This window comes from Diplotaxodon limnothrissa, linkage group LG4 (genome assembly GCF_057381915.1).
Source record: "Diplotaxodon limnothrissa isolate DT_005_m linkage group LG4, D_limnothrissa_male_GT1.1, whole genome shotgun sequence".
NCBI lineage: Eukaryota > Metazoa > Chordata > Actinopteri > Cichliformes > Cichlidae > Diplotaxodon > Diplotaxodon limnothrissa.
In genome coordinates this window covers 29627469-29645406 of record NC_140599.1, presented here as the reverse complement: position 1 = coordinate 29645406, position 17938 = coordinate 29627469, and the positions used below count along the sequence as shown (strand labels likewise).

At 37.9% G+C, this 17938-nt stretch overlaps 2 protein-coding genes across 2 annotated transcripts; one reads left to right on the top strand and one right to left on the bottom strand.

Moving 5' to 3' along the window:
• Nucleotides 1-46: 46 nt before the first annotated feature.
• Nucleotides 47-9721, top strand: strada (STE20 related adaptor alpha). The gene is made up of 13 exons (XM_085352805.1): nt 47-162; nt 794-857; nt 1321-1378; nt 3621-3649; nt 5669-5771; nt 6503-6624; nt 6817-6925; nt 7063-7186; nt 7288-7459; nt 7610-7714; nt 7922-8175; nt 8292-8334; nt 8504-9721. The coding sequence occupies exons 2-13, from the start codon at nt 846-848 to the stop codon at nt 8657-8659; spliced, it is 1287 nt and encodes a 428-aa protein (XP_085208931.1). The 5' UTR covers nt 47-162; nt 794-845; the 3' UTR covers nt 8660-9721.
• On the bottom strand, nt 9552-17566 carry rnf113a (ring finger protein 113A). Its single transcript, XM_085352806.1, has 10 exons — nt 17461-17566; nt 13503-13582; nt 13015-13113; nt 12650-12757; nt 12349-12458; nt 11921-12027; nt 10415-10504; nt 10245-10338; nt 10057-10163; nt 9552-9689 (listed from the first exon to the last, which is right to left on the bottom strand). The coding sequence occupies exons 1-10, from the start codon at nt 17564-17566 to the stop codon at nt 9622-9624; spliced, it is 969 nt and encodes a 322-aa protein (XP_085208932.1). The 3' UTR covers nt 9552-9621.
• Nucleotides 17567-17938: the final 372 nt, after the last annotated feature.

Genomic DNA, 17938 nt, shown 5'->3' with positions numbered 1-17938 from the left:
TCTTTTTGCGCATTTCGTCATTCGCTGGCGACACGGCGCGCAACCCATAAAGCTTAGTAGAGAGCTATCAAAAACATCCTGCCGGAGAGGATGGTGCGCCAAATAAGTTAGTCTAAGACGGTATCACATCAACAAGGCATTTCTGCTCCGAGCATTATACGGGTGAGTTATCGAGGTGTTAAAATAATGGCGTTTCTGACTAAAACAGGTTGATGTCGCCGTTTTAGCTAACTATGCCACCCTGTGTCCTCCATCATAGCAACATTAGCGAGTACCCCCCCAATAATAACAATAATATTATTGTGGTACTAGTGAATGATTTCTTTATTTTCTTTCGCTTTATTCACGCTTCTCCTTCTTCTCCTTTTTTGTTGTTGCTGACAGTCGCTCAGCAAATCTGTTTGCGTAGCCATCATCAATACTGAAACGTAAACTCCGACCGCTTCTAAGCTTAAAATGACAAGAAAAGAGATGTCATGCGTCAAACCAATAGTTACTTCTACAGGTCATTTAGCTGGTTGTTTTATTTTTCTATACAAGGTTTAGTAAGCGCTTTAATGAACTGCGATAACTTGTAAGCGAAATGAAAACGAGGAAAGACTGGTTTTGCTTGTTTGGCGACGTACCAAAGCATTAGACATGTTATTGTCTACAACTTGTGTTAAATTTCACATTTATTCTGTGAAATAATTGTAATATGTATTGATTATATTAAATTTAATTAACCACTACTACAGCTGAGTGAGGCTAGACCGCTACATACATTTTTTTTTTTTCTTTCTTGTTTCCACAGTTATTCCCTTTATCTGTTTTCGGCATCAAATGTAACACACTTGAGAGGATCGATGTCTTTTCTTGTAAGTATTTGGTCAAATTCTTCTAAATTCTTGTATTGTCTTGCAGGGCTGGTATCATGAGGATTGATTCTTAAGCCAGACCATGCCTTATGTCTAATTGTATGCTTTTATTCATTATGCCCACTGAAGATTGCCACTGTACCAAGAGAAGGATTAATCCCTTTAAGGGATTCATCATTAGTGTATTCATGTTTCTAAAGTTAACACATCAAAGAAACACTTTGCCTTTCGATCCAGCACTGCTTATAGATATACAAGACTGGACACAATTGCTAAATGTGTTTGAAACAGAGCTTTGCACAACTTTCTCTTGCACAATATTAAAGAAACTTCTACAGCTGCACCTTACTAAATTAACCAACTTTATTCAGCAACATTAAATGTGCCTATATTTATGTGTAACCTTTCCTTATTCTTGCTTGCATTTCTCTCCTTTTTTCCATTAACTCTCTGTGTATGTCAGCGTTGGGTATCTGAGAAATTGAGTGTGGAGAGCCTGCGGGATTTGGAGTTGTTTGGAGGTGAGACTCAAAGCCAAATTAATTTTTAACCATAGGGTTCACCTTTCACAAACCACTGACCATTCAACAGCACCAACAGAAAACAACTTTCAGTTTTCACTGAAGCTTTGCTCCAGTTGAGTATTTACTTTGCTGTGAATTTCACAATTATGAAAGCTTTCCATCCCCTAATCATCTGTCAGCAGCGTTCTTAACTTATTGTTTCATTTTACAAGGGAACATTATCACAGGATGGCACTCACAACTGATGTCATGTGGGCTTGCCACGCTTCTTCTGAAGTTGTATTTGGTATTAAAAGTTCTTATTTTTGACTATTAAATATTTTATTTCACAAGTAATTAAATGCGACTTTATCCTTTTAATGAATTAAGTTGCAGCTGACCACATGTACTGTACACCATTAACATAAATGGTCATTAAAAATGGGATACACAGTAGATACATATGTGAAACAATGCAGATCATTTAAACATGTGGTTACAAACAAAGATAAAACATACCTAAAAGAAAAAAAAATAGTGCAGTCCTAGGAATGTCTAAGAGGCAGAACTCTCAGAGTCCCACGCCTCTAGTAGAGGACCCGAGTTTGAGGAGCACATACCATGCCTCGGGGGTGAGAGGGAGATTTATTTATTTAAATAGGAAGAGGGTACAATAGTATTAAAACAAGGATGGGAATTAAAATGCTTTTGTCTTGATTATTTTGGTTCCCTTAGATTCCTGATCTGGGGGAAAAAATAAAAAAATTCACGAGGTTTCAGCATTGGTGCAACTCTGAGTGTGAAAACAGGGTGGAAATAAAGCAAAAAAACAACAAGGAAAAAACAAGAAAGGCATGCATGTGACTGAACTGTGCAAAAGGTCCACAGCCATTAGTTTGGTGTAATTGTTTTGCAGTGCTCAGCTGACAGAAAAGTATGCAAGCATTGATAAAAACTGATCTGAGGTCTGAGACATAGAGTTAAGGTAAATGGACAATCTGCAGCTATTTCTTAGTCCCCACCTTCAGTGACTGCAGTTCATGCATTAATTCATTAATGACTGCACCTTAAGGCTACAAGAAACTCTTTAGTGAGGTGTAGAGGGACTGTTGCAATGAGGGTGCTCCAGGTTTTGCAGGGTTCACAGCACTACAATGTCACATACATAATTTAATGTAATTGGTTACTGAAGAAACATCCATATTGTTGTAAAGCCTACATAGTATGGCGTCTCAGTTAATTGGGCTCCAAGGAGTCTAGTGTTAAACTCATTACACAGCCTTAGCAAGGGATGTCTGTGTCTCTCACTTTGTCTTACTTCTTCCCAGCTGACAAGTCATTTAACTCTGAGCAGCTTATTTAAGGTTAGATTTGGAATAGTTCCACGTGCATACAAGGAACATTTATGCAACTTAAAAAAAAAAAAAAAAAAAAAATCTTGATATTGGCAACAGAGTTGCTTTGCTAATGTGTTTAGAGTTGTAATGATTTGCTAACTCTTGTTTCTGATATTCTATATAGTTTTTACCCCTCAGCCATAAAGGGCTGATGGGGTATTGTTGTCACCCTGCCAGGTGGGTGATGTCGACACATTTTGTAAATGCAATAACTGAAGAACAAAGCGACGTACAATTTTCAAATTGACACCATATGTATAGCTACCAAAAAATCTTGAAGAAGTTCATATCTGTGTGACCTAGACCTTAAGGTCAGAGGTCAAGTTTTCTGAAAATCCTGTGAATGCAAAGCTCATCTTTGGGCTGTCAGACTCCTCAATAATTAGTATTATAATTGTGATATTCTTGTTATTTTTGTCAAGTGTTTGTTTTTAATAAGAAGTTGTACAGTATTTGTCTCATTTTCATTTCAATGCATGCAGATCATTGCTCAGAGCTGCATTTGGATCAAGTATTTAATTTCTGTTTTGGCTGTGTTCATGATGGTTAAAATAACATCTGGGAAGAGCCTGATGGGTTTAGTGAGATTGTTTTGTTTTATTTTTTAAATTTGTGTTTTTTAAGAACGAATGAAGCCTTTAAAACAGATAATTCTGTGTGGGTGGTCACCAAGGACAAAGATGCTGAATTAGACAAATCATGTGAAACCAGCAAAGCTCATTTATCAAATTTTGGGTCATGCAGCAAACCCTTACTTCCAGAGGCTGTGTTAACCAGTTCAAAAGCTTCTCTAAACACAGATCCTTCTCTTGTTTTGTTTGTGTACATGTTTTTATGTCATTGATGTGGTTTTTCTACCCCAGAGCAAGCTCAGGGAGTCTCTCGCAGGAAAGTAAGTGTGGTACTCCTGCCACTGCATCACCCCATGTGCCTTTTGTGTATGTGCGTGCATGCATGTATATGTATGTGCGCACACAGAATAAGCAGAATCCACTACCCCCTCAAGGCTTTGCACATTTATATATGCATGACTTTGCAGTTCATGACACACACTGTACATGCTTGTAGCATAGAAAGCCCTTTTCACCTCACTCACAAGGGCTTCTGTTTTGTGGTTTATAGACAAGCATACCTACAGCTTATTTGAAATAGTCTGAGTCCTTTGGTGTGCTGCTGTTTACATGTTGGCCTTCAGGCAGCTGCTGTTTTGGATTTTGATGGGTTTTTGTAGCCGTACTAAAAGTCTTGAGTAACATTAAAAAGATATTGTATGTTTTCACACTTCCTGTGTGAGGTGACGGCCCCTATGTTGAGTTGGTGGTGAGCTGAAAGTGTCACACTTTGATGTCTGCGACCGTGTGTCCCTGCAGTTTGTTAATGGATGGAGTTCCATGTGTTGAGCTTTTGCAATGCATGGTAACCCTTTCTAAATCTGATCACAGTGGCAGCGTCTAGTGTACCCCATGTGATTAGATGACATTTGCCGACACTCCCTTAAGCGATGGCTACCAAAGCATGTTTGACTTTGCTGTCATGCCAGTTTTAATGTGTATTTAATTTAAACTACATAAAGATAATTTCTTGTGGCTTGGTTTACACAAGAAACAACTCTTAGTTTTATCTGTGAGGATATTTTCGGAGTTGTGTGTTCCTGATCTTGATCTTGAAGCCATCTCCAGCCTGTAAGAGTCAATTATGATCAAAGAAGGGTGCTGTTCTAATTTTGCCTGTCTCTTACTGCTGGTCACCATGGAGACAGTCCAAATATTCATACATCTTGCTGCCATTTGCCTCCACAGCTTGACTGCAGTCTGTCCATTTCCATCATTTTAACAGAAGTAAACTGATGGAATTCAGGAGTCCTCACTTTCAAAAATATAAGCTGTTCTCTACATGTTATGTAAAAGGTTTTAAGCTTAACTTCTGTTTTTGTTATTGGAGAATTAGTTCATAGCATAGATGGTTTAAAAGATGGCACAGTTACCATGAAGTCTCGTTCCGAGGCTTTGAAATGAGCATTTACACTATTAGCGTCTTGGTTGCAAAACAAACAAACAAACAAACAAAAAAATGCAATCAGATGTAATGGAGAGGGGCAGATCTGACTTTGAAACTGCTTGCTTATCGGTTCGTGACTTGTAATTGACAAGTTATTAGCACACGAGCGTTCACACATGGCTTTCAGATAGGGCAGGGGTGTCAAACTCAAATACACAGTGGGCCAAAATTCAAAACTGGAACAAAGTCGCGGGCTAACGTTAATATTTATTGGAAAAAAAATCTTCCTCCAGATATAAGAATGAATCTTTTCTTATGGACTCAAATAAGTTTTGCTGGAAAACTGAATATGGAACAAGCAAAGCTTAATACTAAACAATATATATATTAGCTGTATAATACCAGTAGGCCATCTCTAATAGTATTTTGGTATGGCTTCGTGGGCCAAATGTAATTAGGCTGCGGGCCAAATTTGGCCCGCGGGCCAGAGTTTGACACCTATGAGATAGGGATTAAGACCCTTCACAATTGGCCTGGAAGCTACATCCATGTTTTTACACTGTGTTGTTCAGAGGAGTAACCATATACAACTGATGCACTGTAATTCTCTGGAGCAATTAAAATTGCGTATATGTCCTTAGGAATTATTGAGGTATTCTGATTAAGTGGAGCTCTGGTCATTATTTTAATGATTAGACTTATAGCTTGCCCAGTTTGTGTTGCTAATTTTCTCTAATTCCACTAGTGCTGTGGGTCATGCTAACATAGTCTCCTCTCTAGTGATCTTCTAACAGCTATCACACATAAGACTAAGTCTCCAGCTGTCACTCACAAACCCTTTTGGTTCAGTGCTATGACCACTGAGGTTCATGCCAGAACTGATCTTCGTTCACTGTTTCCTTTTCTCCTCCAGGCCAATGAGGACAGTCAGGAGAGTCTGACCTCGTTCCCTCGTCGAGACACTATGGGCAGTTTCCTTCCTGACAGCAGCTCTTATGAGCTCCTTGCTGTTATTGGTAAGTAAAATCAAAGACATGCCTCAACTTAATTCAGTTTTTGTTGGCAGTAACAGATTTGTTTTGCCTGCACTGGCTAAAGAACAGTTTCTTGTGATGTTTTTTTTTTTCTTCATAAAACTAGATCACCTAGGGTTTTTCCTGACTCCTAATGCACCTTTTAAGCACAGCTGGCCTCCATATAGTTAAGGTAGTAGCTTTGGGTGACCTTCATTAATGTCGTTCTTGTTATTTCTGGACATTTGTTAAACAAAATGTATTGATGCTTGAGTAAAGAACACTCAACTTAAAAATAGTTATATATAAACAAGTGGTCAAAGGAACAATAAGCTTTTTCTATAGCAATAAGTCTATCAACTGTTCATTTAAAATTTTTATCACTGCTCTTTTTTTCAGTATTGATCAGAATTTAATCAAATGTACACACACCGTGGTCACCTTCCTGTGAATTATGATAGCTCATGAGCTGGATCTGCTACTATATCAGTAGTTTAGAGTCCTGGTGGTTTTTCCTTCCTTTTAAACTAAAGATGAATGTAATGAATTGTTTTAAGTGTAGCTAAATGTGTTGTTTTGGTTTTTTTACTATTAAAGGTAGTATTTGGATTGTAAATAAAAAGTATTGTTAAGTTGTGTGTGTTTAGCATTTAACAACATACAACAACATAAATATTCAAACAAACAGAACTGGAGGATGACTTTGTCTCAGTGATTTGAATATTGTCTTGTAGGTCGGGGCTTGGACAATTTAATGACTGTTAACCTGGCTCGATATAGACCCACTGGGGAGCATGTGGCCATCCGACGGATTGACTTGGAGTCATGTACTAATGACATGGTTACCTACCTGCAGGTTTGAATCGCTCAATGCCTTCAGTGTGCATGACTTGACTCTTATGTCACCCTCCTCCCCATATTTCATTTTAGTGCTTTATTGAGAATTTATCTGTTTGCCAGCCTCGTAGTCTATTGCATTTTATGTAATCTTCTCCTCCCCATCTTTCGCTCTGACATAATAAGATGTAGTTTCCTTTCTGTCTCACAGGGTGAACTACATGTGTCAAAGTTGTTTCACCACCCCAGTATTCTACCATACAAGAGCGTCTTTATAGCTGAAAATGAATTATGGGTCATCACACCTTTCATGGCTTATGGTAAGAAATCCAATTTCTTACCTTATTGCTGTTTCTCATACGTTATGCAACTAAATTTATGTTAACAATTCATGAAGCGGCCTCTGCTAATGTCGGAGAGCTTTCTAATCACGATCATCTGTTTTTGAATCTTGCAGGGTCAGCCAGAGATCTCATCTGCACACATTTTACAGATGGTATGAGTGAGCTGACTATAGCATACATTTTGCTAGGCATGCTCAAAGCTCTTGAATACATCCATCATATGGGATATGTGCACCGGTAAGACAAGCATGTGGTTTAATGTATATTACCCTGTCATTAAAATACAATCATTCACACCTGATACGATATTGATTATCTTAAATGTTTTGGTTATGCAGGAGTGTGAAGGCCAGCCACGTTTTGATCTCTGCAGATGGACAAGTGTGCATGTCAGGTCTGCGGAGCATCTTTAGCCTCATTCGACATGGCCAAAGGGCCAAAGTGGTCCACGACTTCCCCCAGTATAGCGTTAACGTGCTGCCGTGGCTTAGTCCCGAAGTGCTGCAACAGGTACTACATTTTTCAACACTGTGAATGCTGTTCTGCGGTCAATGTTAGAGGCTGCAGAACTATAGTTTTCATGCTACATGCACAACGAAAATGAGAAGAGGGGTACAGATGAAACTGACAGTTTCTATTTGATTTTTTTTTTTTTTGAAGAATCTCCAGGGCTATGACTCTCGATCAGACATCTACAGCCTCGGGATCACAGCCTGTGAACTAGCCAATGGACACGTTCCCTTCAAAGACATGCCAGCTACACAGGTAAGCAGAGATGTGTCAACGGCCTAAATAGTCTCCTATGTTACATTTTGACTGTAGAAAGTAATTTAATGGTAAACAACAATATTGGTGTTATTTTCATTTTGATCTAAACTGAAGATTAGGGGCAAAGCTGAACACTAAAACCACAAACTCTTAAGGTGTGCAAGAAGGTCATTGGGTTAAACTAATACTAGCTCATTTCCACAGATGCTACTGGAGAAGCTAAACGGGACAGTGCCATGCTTGCTGGATACCACAACTATACCACCAGAGGAGCTGTCCATGAAGCCTTCCCGTTCTGGTGCTGACTCTGGGATCTGTGAGGGTCCAGGACCGGGAGGAGTCCGAAACTCCAACGGTGAACCCTCGTCATCGTCAGGAGGACACCCATACAACCGGACGTTCTCCCCACAGTTCCACGCCTTTGTTGAGCTGTGTCTACAGCGAGACCCAGAAAAAAGGTTGGGGAAACTCTCCCTGCATATTTAAAGTATATATGCGATAAATGCACTGCAACTGCTTTTAGGAATGTGTTATGACTGGGACACTAACTGTTTTCCCAATTGCATTTCTTCAGACCATCTGCAACCAGTCTTGTTGGCCATCCCTTCTTCAAACAGGTGTGCAAGATATCGAATTAATTATAACATTTTCACTTGTGTACATGTATCAGTATATAGTATTTAAAGTGTTAGACAATTGTGGGAGAGTTAGAACATTTAAATTTGGTAAATAAGATATGAATTGGTCGTGTTTCAGTTTGTTCTCTAAATCTTTTTGTTTTCTTAGATCAAACGGCGACCTTCAGAGGCCCTACCTGAGCTGTTGCGGCCCGTGTCGCCTATCACCAGCTTTGAAAGCTCCCAGCCTCAGGACTCACCTTCTGGACTTGCCAGTCTGGAGTCCGGTCTCAGCCACCTGGAAGTAGATGACTGGGACTTCTGACAGTGGAGGATTTGGCGGGAAGATGTTCATATGAGAAACTCTCTGAGCAGATGGGACAAGATTAGTTTTTGTTATGGCCCCTATGTATATAATACTAAAAGGAGTGGCTGTTCTCAGACCCAGGTTACAAACCAGCAGCCATCCTGCCTCTTTTGACATCTCTCACGCTTTTGTTCTTTAGATATGCACAAACTCTTGCACTGCACTGATTGCCTATTTGTCTCTCTCTCACACACACACACCTACACCTGTTTACAGATTGTACTCTTACATTACAAGCCCCCTGGAGCTAAAACAAAACAGGACTCTCACTTCCTCATGCTAGTGTTGAGGTCAGAGAGTCTGTGTTTGTAGCCTAAAGAGTCTCACAAAACAAACTGGTTTGAAGCTGCTACTAAATATTCAGAGGGGACACTCTACCTCGTGTGAGAACAGGGCTGCTTGATGCAGCCTATATGCTCAGTGAGGCCATAATGGCGCACAGCAGTCCTCACAGCTGACTCAGTTAGTCTTCTGCACCAGATGGAAGGTTTTGCGTTTACCCGGAGGGTCAATTAAATTAACAGCATGTAAACACATTTCTTAGCTCTACTTGTGTTACAGTGTAAACTACATTTCATGTTTCAGGCAACTGTTCTGTTGCACAGAGGTTAAGATTAACGTGTTAGTTTAACCATCAAAGCATAGACGTATGTATTTGCTTGAACTTACTCTGGGTATTAACTCATGTCAAAAATGAATGTTTTATTGGTGCTTGTTTTGTCTGCATGTATATTTGAAAGTGAGGGCAAAGCAATGTGTTGCAAAACTCAAACTGGACTTTTAACAATAAACGTGGTTGACGTTAATTTTTTATTTTGATGGCACCACACAGTGAGGCTGTAAACCTTGTTTAAAAAATGTTTTATTTCAATTTTACACAGACAAACACGTAAGGGGAGGCTGGAAATGTTTGGATTTTGCTAATTGTCTTCATCGGATGGTGGTTGGTCTGTCATGGCATTGTGCTTCTCCAGCTTAGCCATCAACTCTGAGAGGGGAAAAAGGTAAAATAAAACATGATTAATGGGTATTATTAAGTTGCACTGATTACAATACTATCTTACAACCTTGATTATACTTATTGCGGTCAAAGACAGCTGGAAACCTGGTGGCCGAGTAATCATTGCTGTTATACTTTGAAGCCCGTCGCATGCATAGTTGACACATTTTTATGTAAATTCTCCACACCCGAGTGTGCAGTGACAAAAAGTAGGCAAACACACATCTGCATGGACTCCTTCACTCAAAGTCTAAAGCCAAAATTTATTTCACTCGTAACTGAGCGGACCCAAGGATGCAGAAAGGACAATCAAGACATTTAAAGAAGTCGTCTGTTTTATAGAGATCTTGCCTACCTTTAGCAGGATTGAACACTCCGTGGGTTTGAGTATCGCACACATAACAGCGCTTGGACTTGCGGTAATGCTGAAGTGCACAAACCTCACAAAAGAAGTGCCTGCACCTGAGAGACATTAGACATGTTAATATGTTTCCAAAAACAGGGAACAGCTTGGCAAGGAAAAAAATGACATTAAAGTCTTACTTTGTGACTACGGGATTCTTATAGGATTCCCGGCAGATGAAGCACTTGAAGGGCAAGTCTTCCTCATCACTGCTTACTTCATAGTTCTCTTCATCTAAATAAAAATAAGACAGCGTTCAGGAAAAGATCGTTTACAGTAGGAACAAAAATGCAGTTCCTTCTCAACTCACCATTGGCTCCATATCGTCCCTCTTCCAGTTCCCTCTCAATCTGCCAGCCATGTTTGTAGTCTGATCTGTCGTGAAGAAACTTGCAGCTGTCTGATAGGAGAGATGATCATGAGGAAGCTTTATTGAACGACCAGTATTTTCTTAAATGTCTCACACACACTACAAATTGCTCTAATCTATAGATAAATAGAATAAAAAACACAACTCAATCGCAATGAAAAAAGGTCTTAAGAAAAAATATAAGGTTTTATGAAAACCACCCAAAAAAGTGTCTGCCAAAATTTTTCTTGTAAAGGCTTTGGCACAGTTGCAGTCACACTTGTGCCACCTGATGCATTTATACACGTAATAGTTTAATTTCCCACAAAACAAAAACAATACCGGAATAAAAACAAAGTTGTAAGGGAATTTGATATTATTGCCATTAACTTTTCCCTGATTTTCTGTCGTTTTTGTGAATTTCCCTTTTTGTCATAGTGACTTCTTTTAAACAAAATACTGCATGGTTTGACTTCCTGAAAAATCCAAATTCTTACACATGTTAAAAGTGTTTTCTCTTATAAACGCAGACCATTTGAAAGCAGTGAGTTTAATGTCATGTATAAGAAACCTGTTTGAGCTTTGTGACGTTTCGTTATTGTGCTGGGAGCAAAGTCTAAAGATGCGCTGTGGTCATTAAGAGTATGACATGGTCAGCAACAATACTCATATATGCTGTGGCATTTAAACCAAACTCAACTTGTACTAAGGGACCCAAAGTGTGCCAAGAAAATGTTTCCCAACAATATTACACCAGCAGCAGCAGCATGAACTGTTAATACAAGACAAGATTCTTCTATCGTCCAGGTTAGAGTGAGCCTGTGTGAACTGTAGCTTGAGTTTTCTGTTCTTAGCTGTCACCAGTTCAACCCAGTGTGGTCTTCTGTTGCTGAACCTCCATCTGCATCAAGGTTTAACAGTTGTCCATTCAGAGATGCCCTTCTGCGTAATGTGTGGTCATTTAAATTACTGTTGCCTTCCTATCAGCTCAAGCAGTCAGACCAATCTCTGATTTCTGCCATCAAAAAGGGAAGTTCACCTGGAGAACTGCAGCTCACCTAATATTGTAAACCAGTCTCTGTAAACCCTAAAGGTGGCTCTGTGGGAAAATTCCAGTGCATCTACATTTTCTGATATACTCAAGATCAGCTTGTCTGGCACCGACAACAATGCCACATTTGCCACATTTGAGTCACATAAACCAAATTTCTTGCCTGCTTCTATGTGGCTGAATAGATTTTTGAACCGACAAGCAGTTGAACAGATACACCTATTGAAGTGGCCAATGAGTGTATGTTGTTCTAACTAGTGGGAGGTTTTACTTACATTTGTCCCATTTAACACGTAACATTTAATCTGAGTTGTTTTTCTTCCTCAATAGATGGAGGGAAGTCATTAAAAAGACATTAAAATGAAAAGTGTTTGATTAATATACAAAAGACATGTATTTTAAAATATCATACCCACCTCCAAAACCACAGAAACCAGTCTCCTTGTAGTCTTTGCAGATATCTGGCTGGTAGTCCCATCTGACTGTGGCTCGCAGATGTTCAGGGGCTCTGATTGGTCCTTTTCTGTTAAAATGATTGAACTGAATTATACATATCAGTATTAACTAATTACATTTCAGAACTAAAAAAACCCCAAAACTGCATCAGTGATAGATCATCAACCATGCACCATCATAGGAAAGTCTTGAGCAGATGGAGCATTATTTAATGTCTATTTCAAGCCCCTTAAAAAGCTCAAGATTTCCTTTGTCTTTGTGGTTTATTAGCACTTTTAATGATACACACATCCACAAGAGAAGTGCATTTGGTGTTCTGTTTACTTTTATTTTTTTAATGACACAATGTGACTGTGATGGAATGGATAAGCCTCGCCTTAATGCTCACCTGACCATGCCAGAGGAGGCATTGCCCATAGTTGTGTCTTTAGGCTTGATGAATTTTTGGTAGTTGTTGATGCCACGGTAGATTTTATCATCATCTTTACCTGTCAGTTCCTATTACAAGAGGAAAAAAAGAACATTAGTTCAATATTTAGTTGAAACTACTGGACTTTTTTTTTTTTTAATTTTAGCACTCAAGTCACAATTTGTGAATATGAACAGAACAGTTTTCCAACTAAGTCATTATATGATAGGAGTTGTAGCCTTTTCTACAAGGCTTTAACATTAAAAATAGCATCTACTACCTCTTGGATTTTCTGACTCCTTTCAAAAATGGCCTGGGCATCTTTGTCTTTCTCTGTGTCCAGCTGATATGTAGCAGTTGCACCCATGTCCTCCGGTCCCTCTGGTTTCTTGTTTTTGGATAGGATTGGGAAAAAGATTTACATTAAATACTTATATGTGAGCACATCAATAAGTTTGCAAGACTGTGGCTCTTAAGCAGTATACAGGAGAGGGAACACACACACACAAGGCAAATCAGAAGAGGCCAAATCAGCATGCATACAGATGAAACAACAAAAAGGTTGGATACCTTGCTCATTCATATCCCCTTTACTTTTAAAGGACAGCCTTTAAAAAGTCAGTATGATAGAAAAAGTCAACTCACCGCTGATCGTGTGGACTTGTAGGAAACAGTCATCTTCTTGTCTTCTTTCTCATCTTCACTTTCACTGGATGATACAGCATCTCTCTCCACTTTCTTTGTCTGGACAAAAATCCCAAAACAAAAACAGTCACCTCTGTCTCATTTGAGGCTACTGTCATAGCAGTCTTGTCTGCAAATGTGTGTTTGCATGATTAGATTTATCAACTTTTTCAAAATATCAGGTTTGCCCAAATTCTAAATGTAAAAAGAAAAAGCTATATATGCATTAACATAACACACTTTTAAATACTTTAGTACTCTTGTAAATCTAAATGCAGATTTAGACTTTTGCAAATCTAACTTTGTACCAGCTGATTCTGGATACATACTTGCCGTTTCCAGTGCACGTTGAGGTACACAGTGATTAAAACAGAAAAAAAACAATTCTCGACAAACACGTGTCAAAAAAATATAAATAATAAAAAATAAATAAATAATCCCCTAATTACCCTCTGAATCATTGGGTTGACGCGAGTTTCTTTCTTTTCTTTTCTCACAACGAGGGTCTGGTCCTCATCACTGTTTTCATCTGAAAAGGACATGAGTGAGATACATTTGGTGAAAAAATCTAGTAACTTGCCCAATAACTGACAGCAGACTTGCAAAATCTTAGAATAATCACTGGTGTCAAGCCAGCCTCCAATTCGAGACTTGCAGTCAAGCCAGCCTCCAGTTTGTTTTACGTTCCCTGTGTATTCAAAGTATTACGGGAATGGATGTGGAAACCGGATTTCAAAATAAAAGCCAACTTCGAGTGAATTAACAGATATGTTAAGAACATAATAACATATAATTTAGGCTTTTTTTTTTTTTTACAAACTCTAATGTTAGATCTATATGACACAGCCTTGTACCCTAATTGTGCCCTGTCACTATCAAGGCCATCTTATTTTGGATTTCAAAGTAAAAGCCCTGTGAATCTTCATTTTTGAACTACTCTTTCAATGACTTAATAATGCTCTTAAAAGCAAAAGTCGTATTTCCAAATACTATTTGAACTTTATATCAACACTTTCCAACCACAGTCTTTTTACAGTGATACCATATCAATATCAAGTCAGTCTGATTTTGCCTTTCATAGTAATGGCCCTTTGAAATTGTCCATAATTGACTTAATCTTCTAACGATTCAAAATGCTCTAAAATGAAAAATTCTTGTTTCCACAGGGTAATTCCACCTTAGATCAACAGTATACAGCCCCACAGTGATACCATATCAATATCAAGTCATTCTGATTATGCCTTCCAAAATAAAAGCCTTTTTAAATTGTCCATAATTGACCTAACTTTCAGTGATTTCAAAATGTTTTAAAATGGAAATTTCCTGTTTCCACAGGGTAATTCCACTCCAGATCAACAGTATACAACCTCACGATGTTACCATATCAATATCAAAACATTCTGATATTGCTTTAAAAAATAAAAGCATTTTCAAACTGCCCATATCTGAGTTGCTCCTGGAACAATTTCAAAATGCTCTAAAATGGCACATTCCTGTTTCCACAGGATAATTCCACTTTAGATCAACAGTATCCAACCCGACAGTAAAACCATGTAAATTTCATGTTGGTCTGATTTCGCCTTTCAAATTAATGGCCCGTCGAATTTGTCCATATGTGATATACTCTTTCAATTATTTCAGAATGTTTTAAAAATGAAAATTGCTGTTTCAACACATATTGGGTTTTCATTTTGAAAAGCAAAATCAGACTCAATTGATTATGACAGAATTGAATCATAAAGATGATGTAAAAGGAAGCTGAAATTGCCACTAGGTTGTAATTGATAGTACGTTTATATTTTAAGTCTGTGGAAAGATGTCATTCTAAATAAAGAAATTACAAAACAGCTTGCAAACCAACCATGACATCTTTCCACAGACTTAAAATATAAACGTACTATCAATTACAACCTAGTGGCAATTTCAGCTTCCTTTTACATCATCTTTATGATTCAATTCTGTCATAATCAATTGAGTCTGATTTTGCTTTTCAAAATGAAAACCCAATATGTGTTGAAACAGCAATTTTCATTTTTAAAACATTCTGAAATAATTGAAAGAGTATATCACATATGGACAAATTCGACGGGCCATTAATTTGAAAGGCGAAATCAGACCAACATGAAATTTACATGGTTTTACTGTCGGGTTGGATACTGTTGATCTAAAGTGGAATTATCCTGTGGAAACAGCATCTTTCAATTTAAGAGCATTTTGAAATCGTCAAACGAGTAGGTCGTCTACGGGCAATTTGAAAATACTTTTATTTTGGAAGGCAAAATCAGAGTGACTTGATCTTAACATCGTATCTCTGTGGGGTTGTATACTGTTGATTTAAAGTGAAATTATTCTGTGGAAACAGCAATTTTCACTTTTAGAGCATTTTGAAATCTTTAAAAGAGTAGGTCGTATCTTGGCAATTTGAAAAGTCTTTTATTTTGGAAGGCATAATCAGAATGACTTGATATTGATATGGTAACATCGTGAGGTTGTATACTGTTGACCTAAAGTGAAATTATCCTGTGGAAACAGCAAAATTCTTTTTAAGAACATTTTGAAATCGTTAAAAAAGTAGGTCGTATATATGCTCAATTTGAAAGGGCATTTATTTTGGAAGGCATAATCAGAATGACTTGATATTGATATGGTATCACTGTGGGGCTGTATACTGTTGATCTAAGGTGGAATTACCCTGTGGAAACAGGAAATTTCCATTTTAGAGCATTTTGAAATCACTGAAAGTTAGGTCAATTGTGGACAATTTGAAAAGGCTTTTACTTTGGAAGGCAAAATCAGAATGACTTGACATTGATATGGTATCACTGTGGGGCTGTATACTGTTGATTTAAAGTGGAATTACCCTGTGGAAACAGGAAATTTCCATTTTAGAGCATTTTGAAATCACTGAAAGTTAGGTCAATTATGGACAATTTAAAAAGGCTTTTATTTTGGAAGGCATAATCAGAATGACTTGATATTGATATGGTATCACTGTGGGGCTGTATACTGTTGATCTAAGGTGGAATTACCCTGTGGAAACAGGAATTTTCCTTTTTAGAGCATTTTGAAATCACTGAAAGTTGGGTCAATTATGGACAATTTGAAAAGGCTTTTATTTTTGAGAGCAAAATCAGAATGACTTGATATTGATATGGTATCACTGTGGGGCTGTATACTGTTGATCTAAAGTGGAATTACCCTGTGGAAACAGGAATGTGCCATTTTAGAGCATTTTGAAATTGTTCCAGGAGCAACTCAGATATGGGCAGTTTGAAAATGCTTTTATTTTTTAAAGCAATATCAGAATGTTTTGATATTGATATGGTAACATCGTGAGGTTGTATACTGTTGATCTGGAGTGGAATTACCCTGTGGAAACAGGAAATTTCCATTTTAAAACATTTTGAAATCACTGAAAGTTAGGTCAATTATGGACAATTTAAAAAGGCTTTTATTTTGGAAGGCATAATCAGAATGACTTGATATTGATATGGTATCACTGTGGGGCTGTATACTGTTGATCTAAGGTGGAATTACCCTGTGGAAACAAGAATTTTTCATTTTAGAGCATTTTGAATCGTTAGAAGATTAAGTCAATTATGGACAATTTCAAAGGGCCATTACTATGAAAGGCAAAATCAGACTGACTTGATATTGATATGGTATCACTGTAAAAAGACTGTGGTTGGAAAGTGTTGATATAAAGTTCAAATAGTATTTGGAAATACGACTTTTGCTTTTAAGAGCATTATTAAGTCATTGAAAGAGTAGTTCAAAAATGAAGATTCACAGGGCTTTTACTTTGAAATCCAAAATAAGATGGCCTTGATAGTGACAGGGCACAATTAGGGTACAAGGCTGTGTCATATAGATCTAACATTAGAGTTTGTAAAAAAAAAAAGCCTAAATTATATGTTATTATGTTCTTAACATATCTGTTAATTCACTCGAAGTTGGCTTTTATTTTGAAATCCGGTTTCCACATCCATTCCCGTAATACTTTGAATACACAGGGAACGTAAAACAAACTGGAGGCTGGCTTGACTGCAAGTCTCGAATTGGAGGCTGGCTTGACACAAGTGAATAATCTCGGAGTTAACTGGGAGGACAAAAAACAGCAGGCGCATCCAGTGTTCCAAATTCCGAGGAAACGTAAACGAGGCACGAATGTGAAATTTGTTTATAACAGGAACAAAATATGTGTCATCTGCGGTACTTTACATCGTTTCTCCGATTTTTGGAATCAGATACAGTAGTTTTGCCTCTTCCCGTGTTAATAACACAGTGGTTATCTGTAAAGGACTACGAGAACAGAAACAAGTAGTCGATCATTAAAAAGCTCGAGCGCTGTCGGCACCGGAAGTTCACTGGGCTTTAAATGATCAGAAAGTGAGTTAAATAACAAACCTTTCTCGCTATCGCTTGCTTTTCTCTTTCGCCCAGAGAATTTCCTATTAGATTTTTTAAACAGAAAAGTGCAAGATCCCTCCCGAGGCTTCTCCGATTCCGCCATCTTGAATCTGTTTTGTAAATATCTGCTCTCGCCACAGCACCCTCTAGTGTCTAGGAGTCATCTTGGTTAGTCCCTGTACTGGCCAAAAGGAGAATCACACCTGTCCATTTACTCAGGCATTGTAAAGTTAGATTTAAAAAGACAACAATGATACTTCAGTGAGAAAGTGGCTGCAATTTTTGCGAGCCAGTCAATCAAAGATTGCTCAATGATATTTACCTATTTCATATTTAAAAATAATTCATGAGAATTTAAGTTATGTCTTGGAAATCTTTAGAACTCTATGAAGTGCTGTTATGTTTTTAGAGCTGTGCCAGAACACGTTCGTCTGCCAAAGGGGGGTTTAGATACTTGTCAAAAAGTTATAATTAT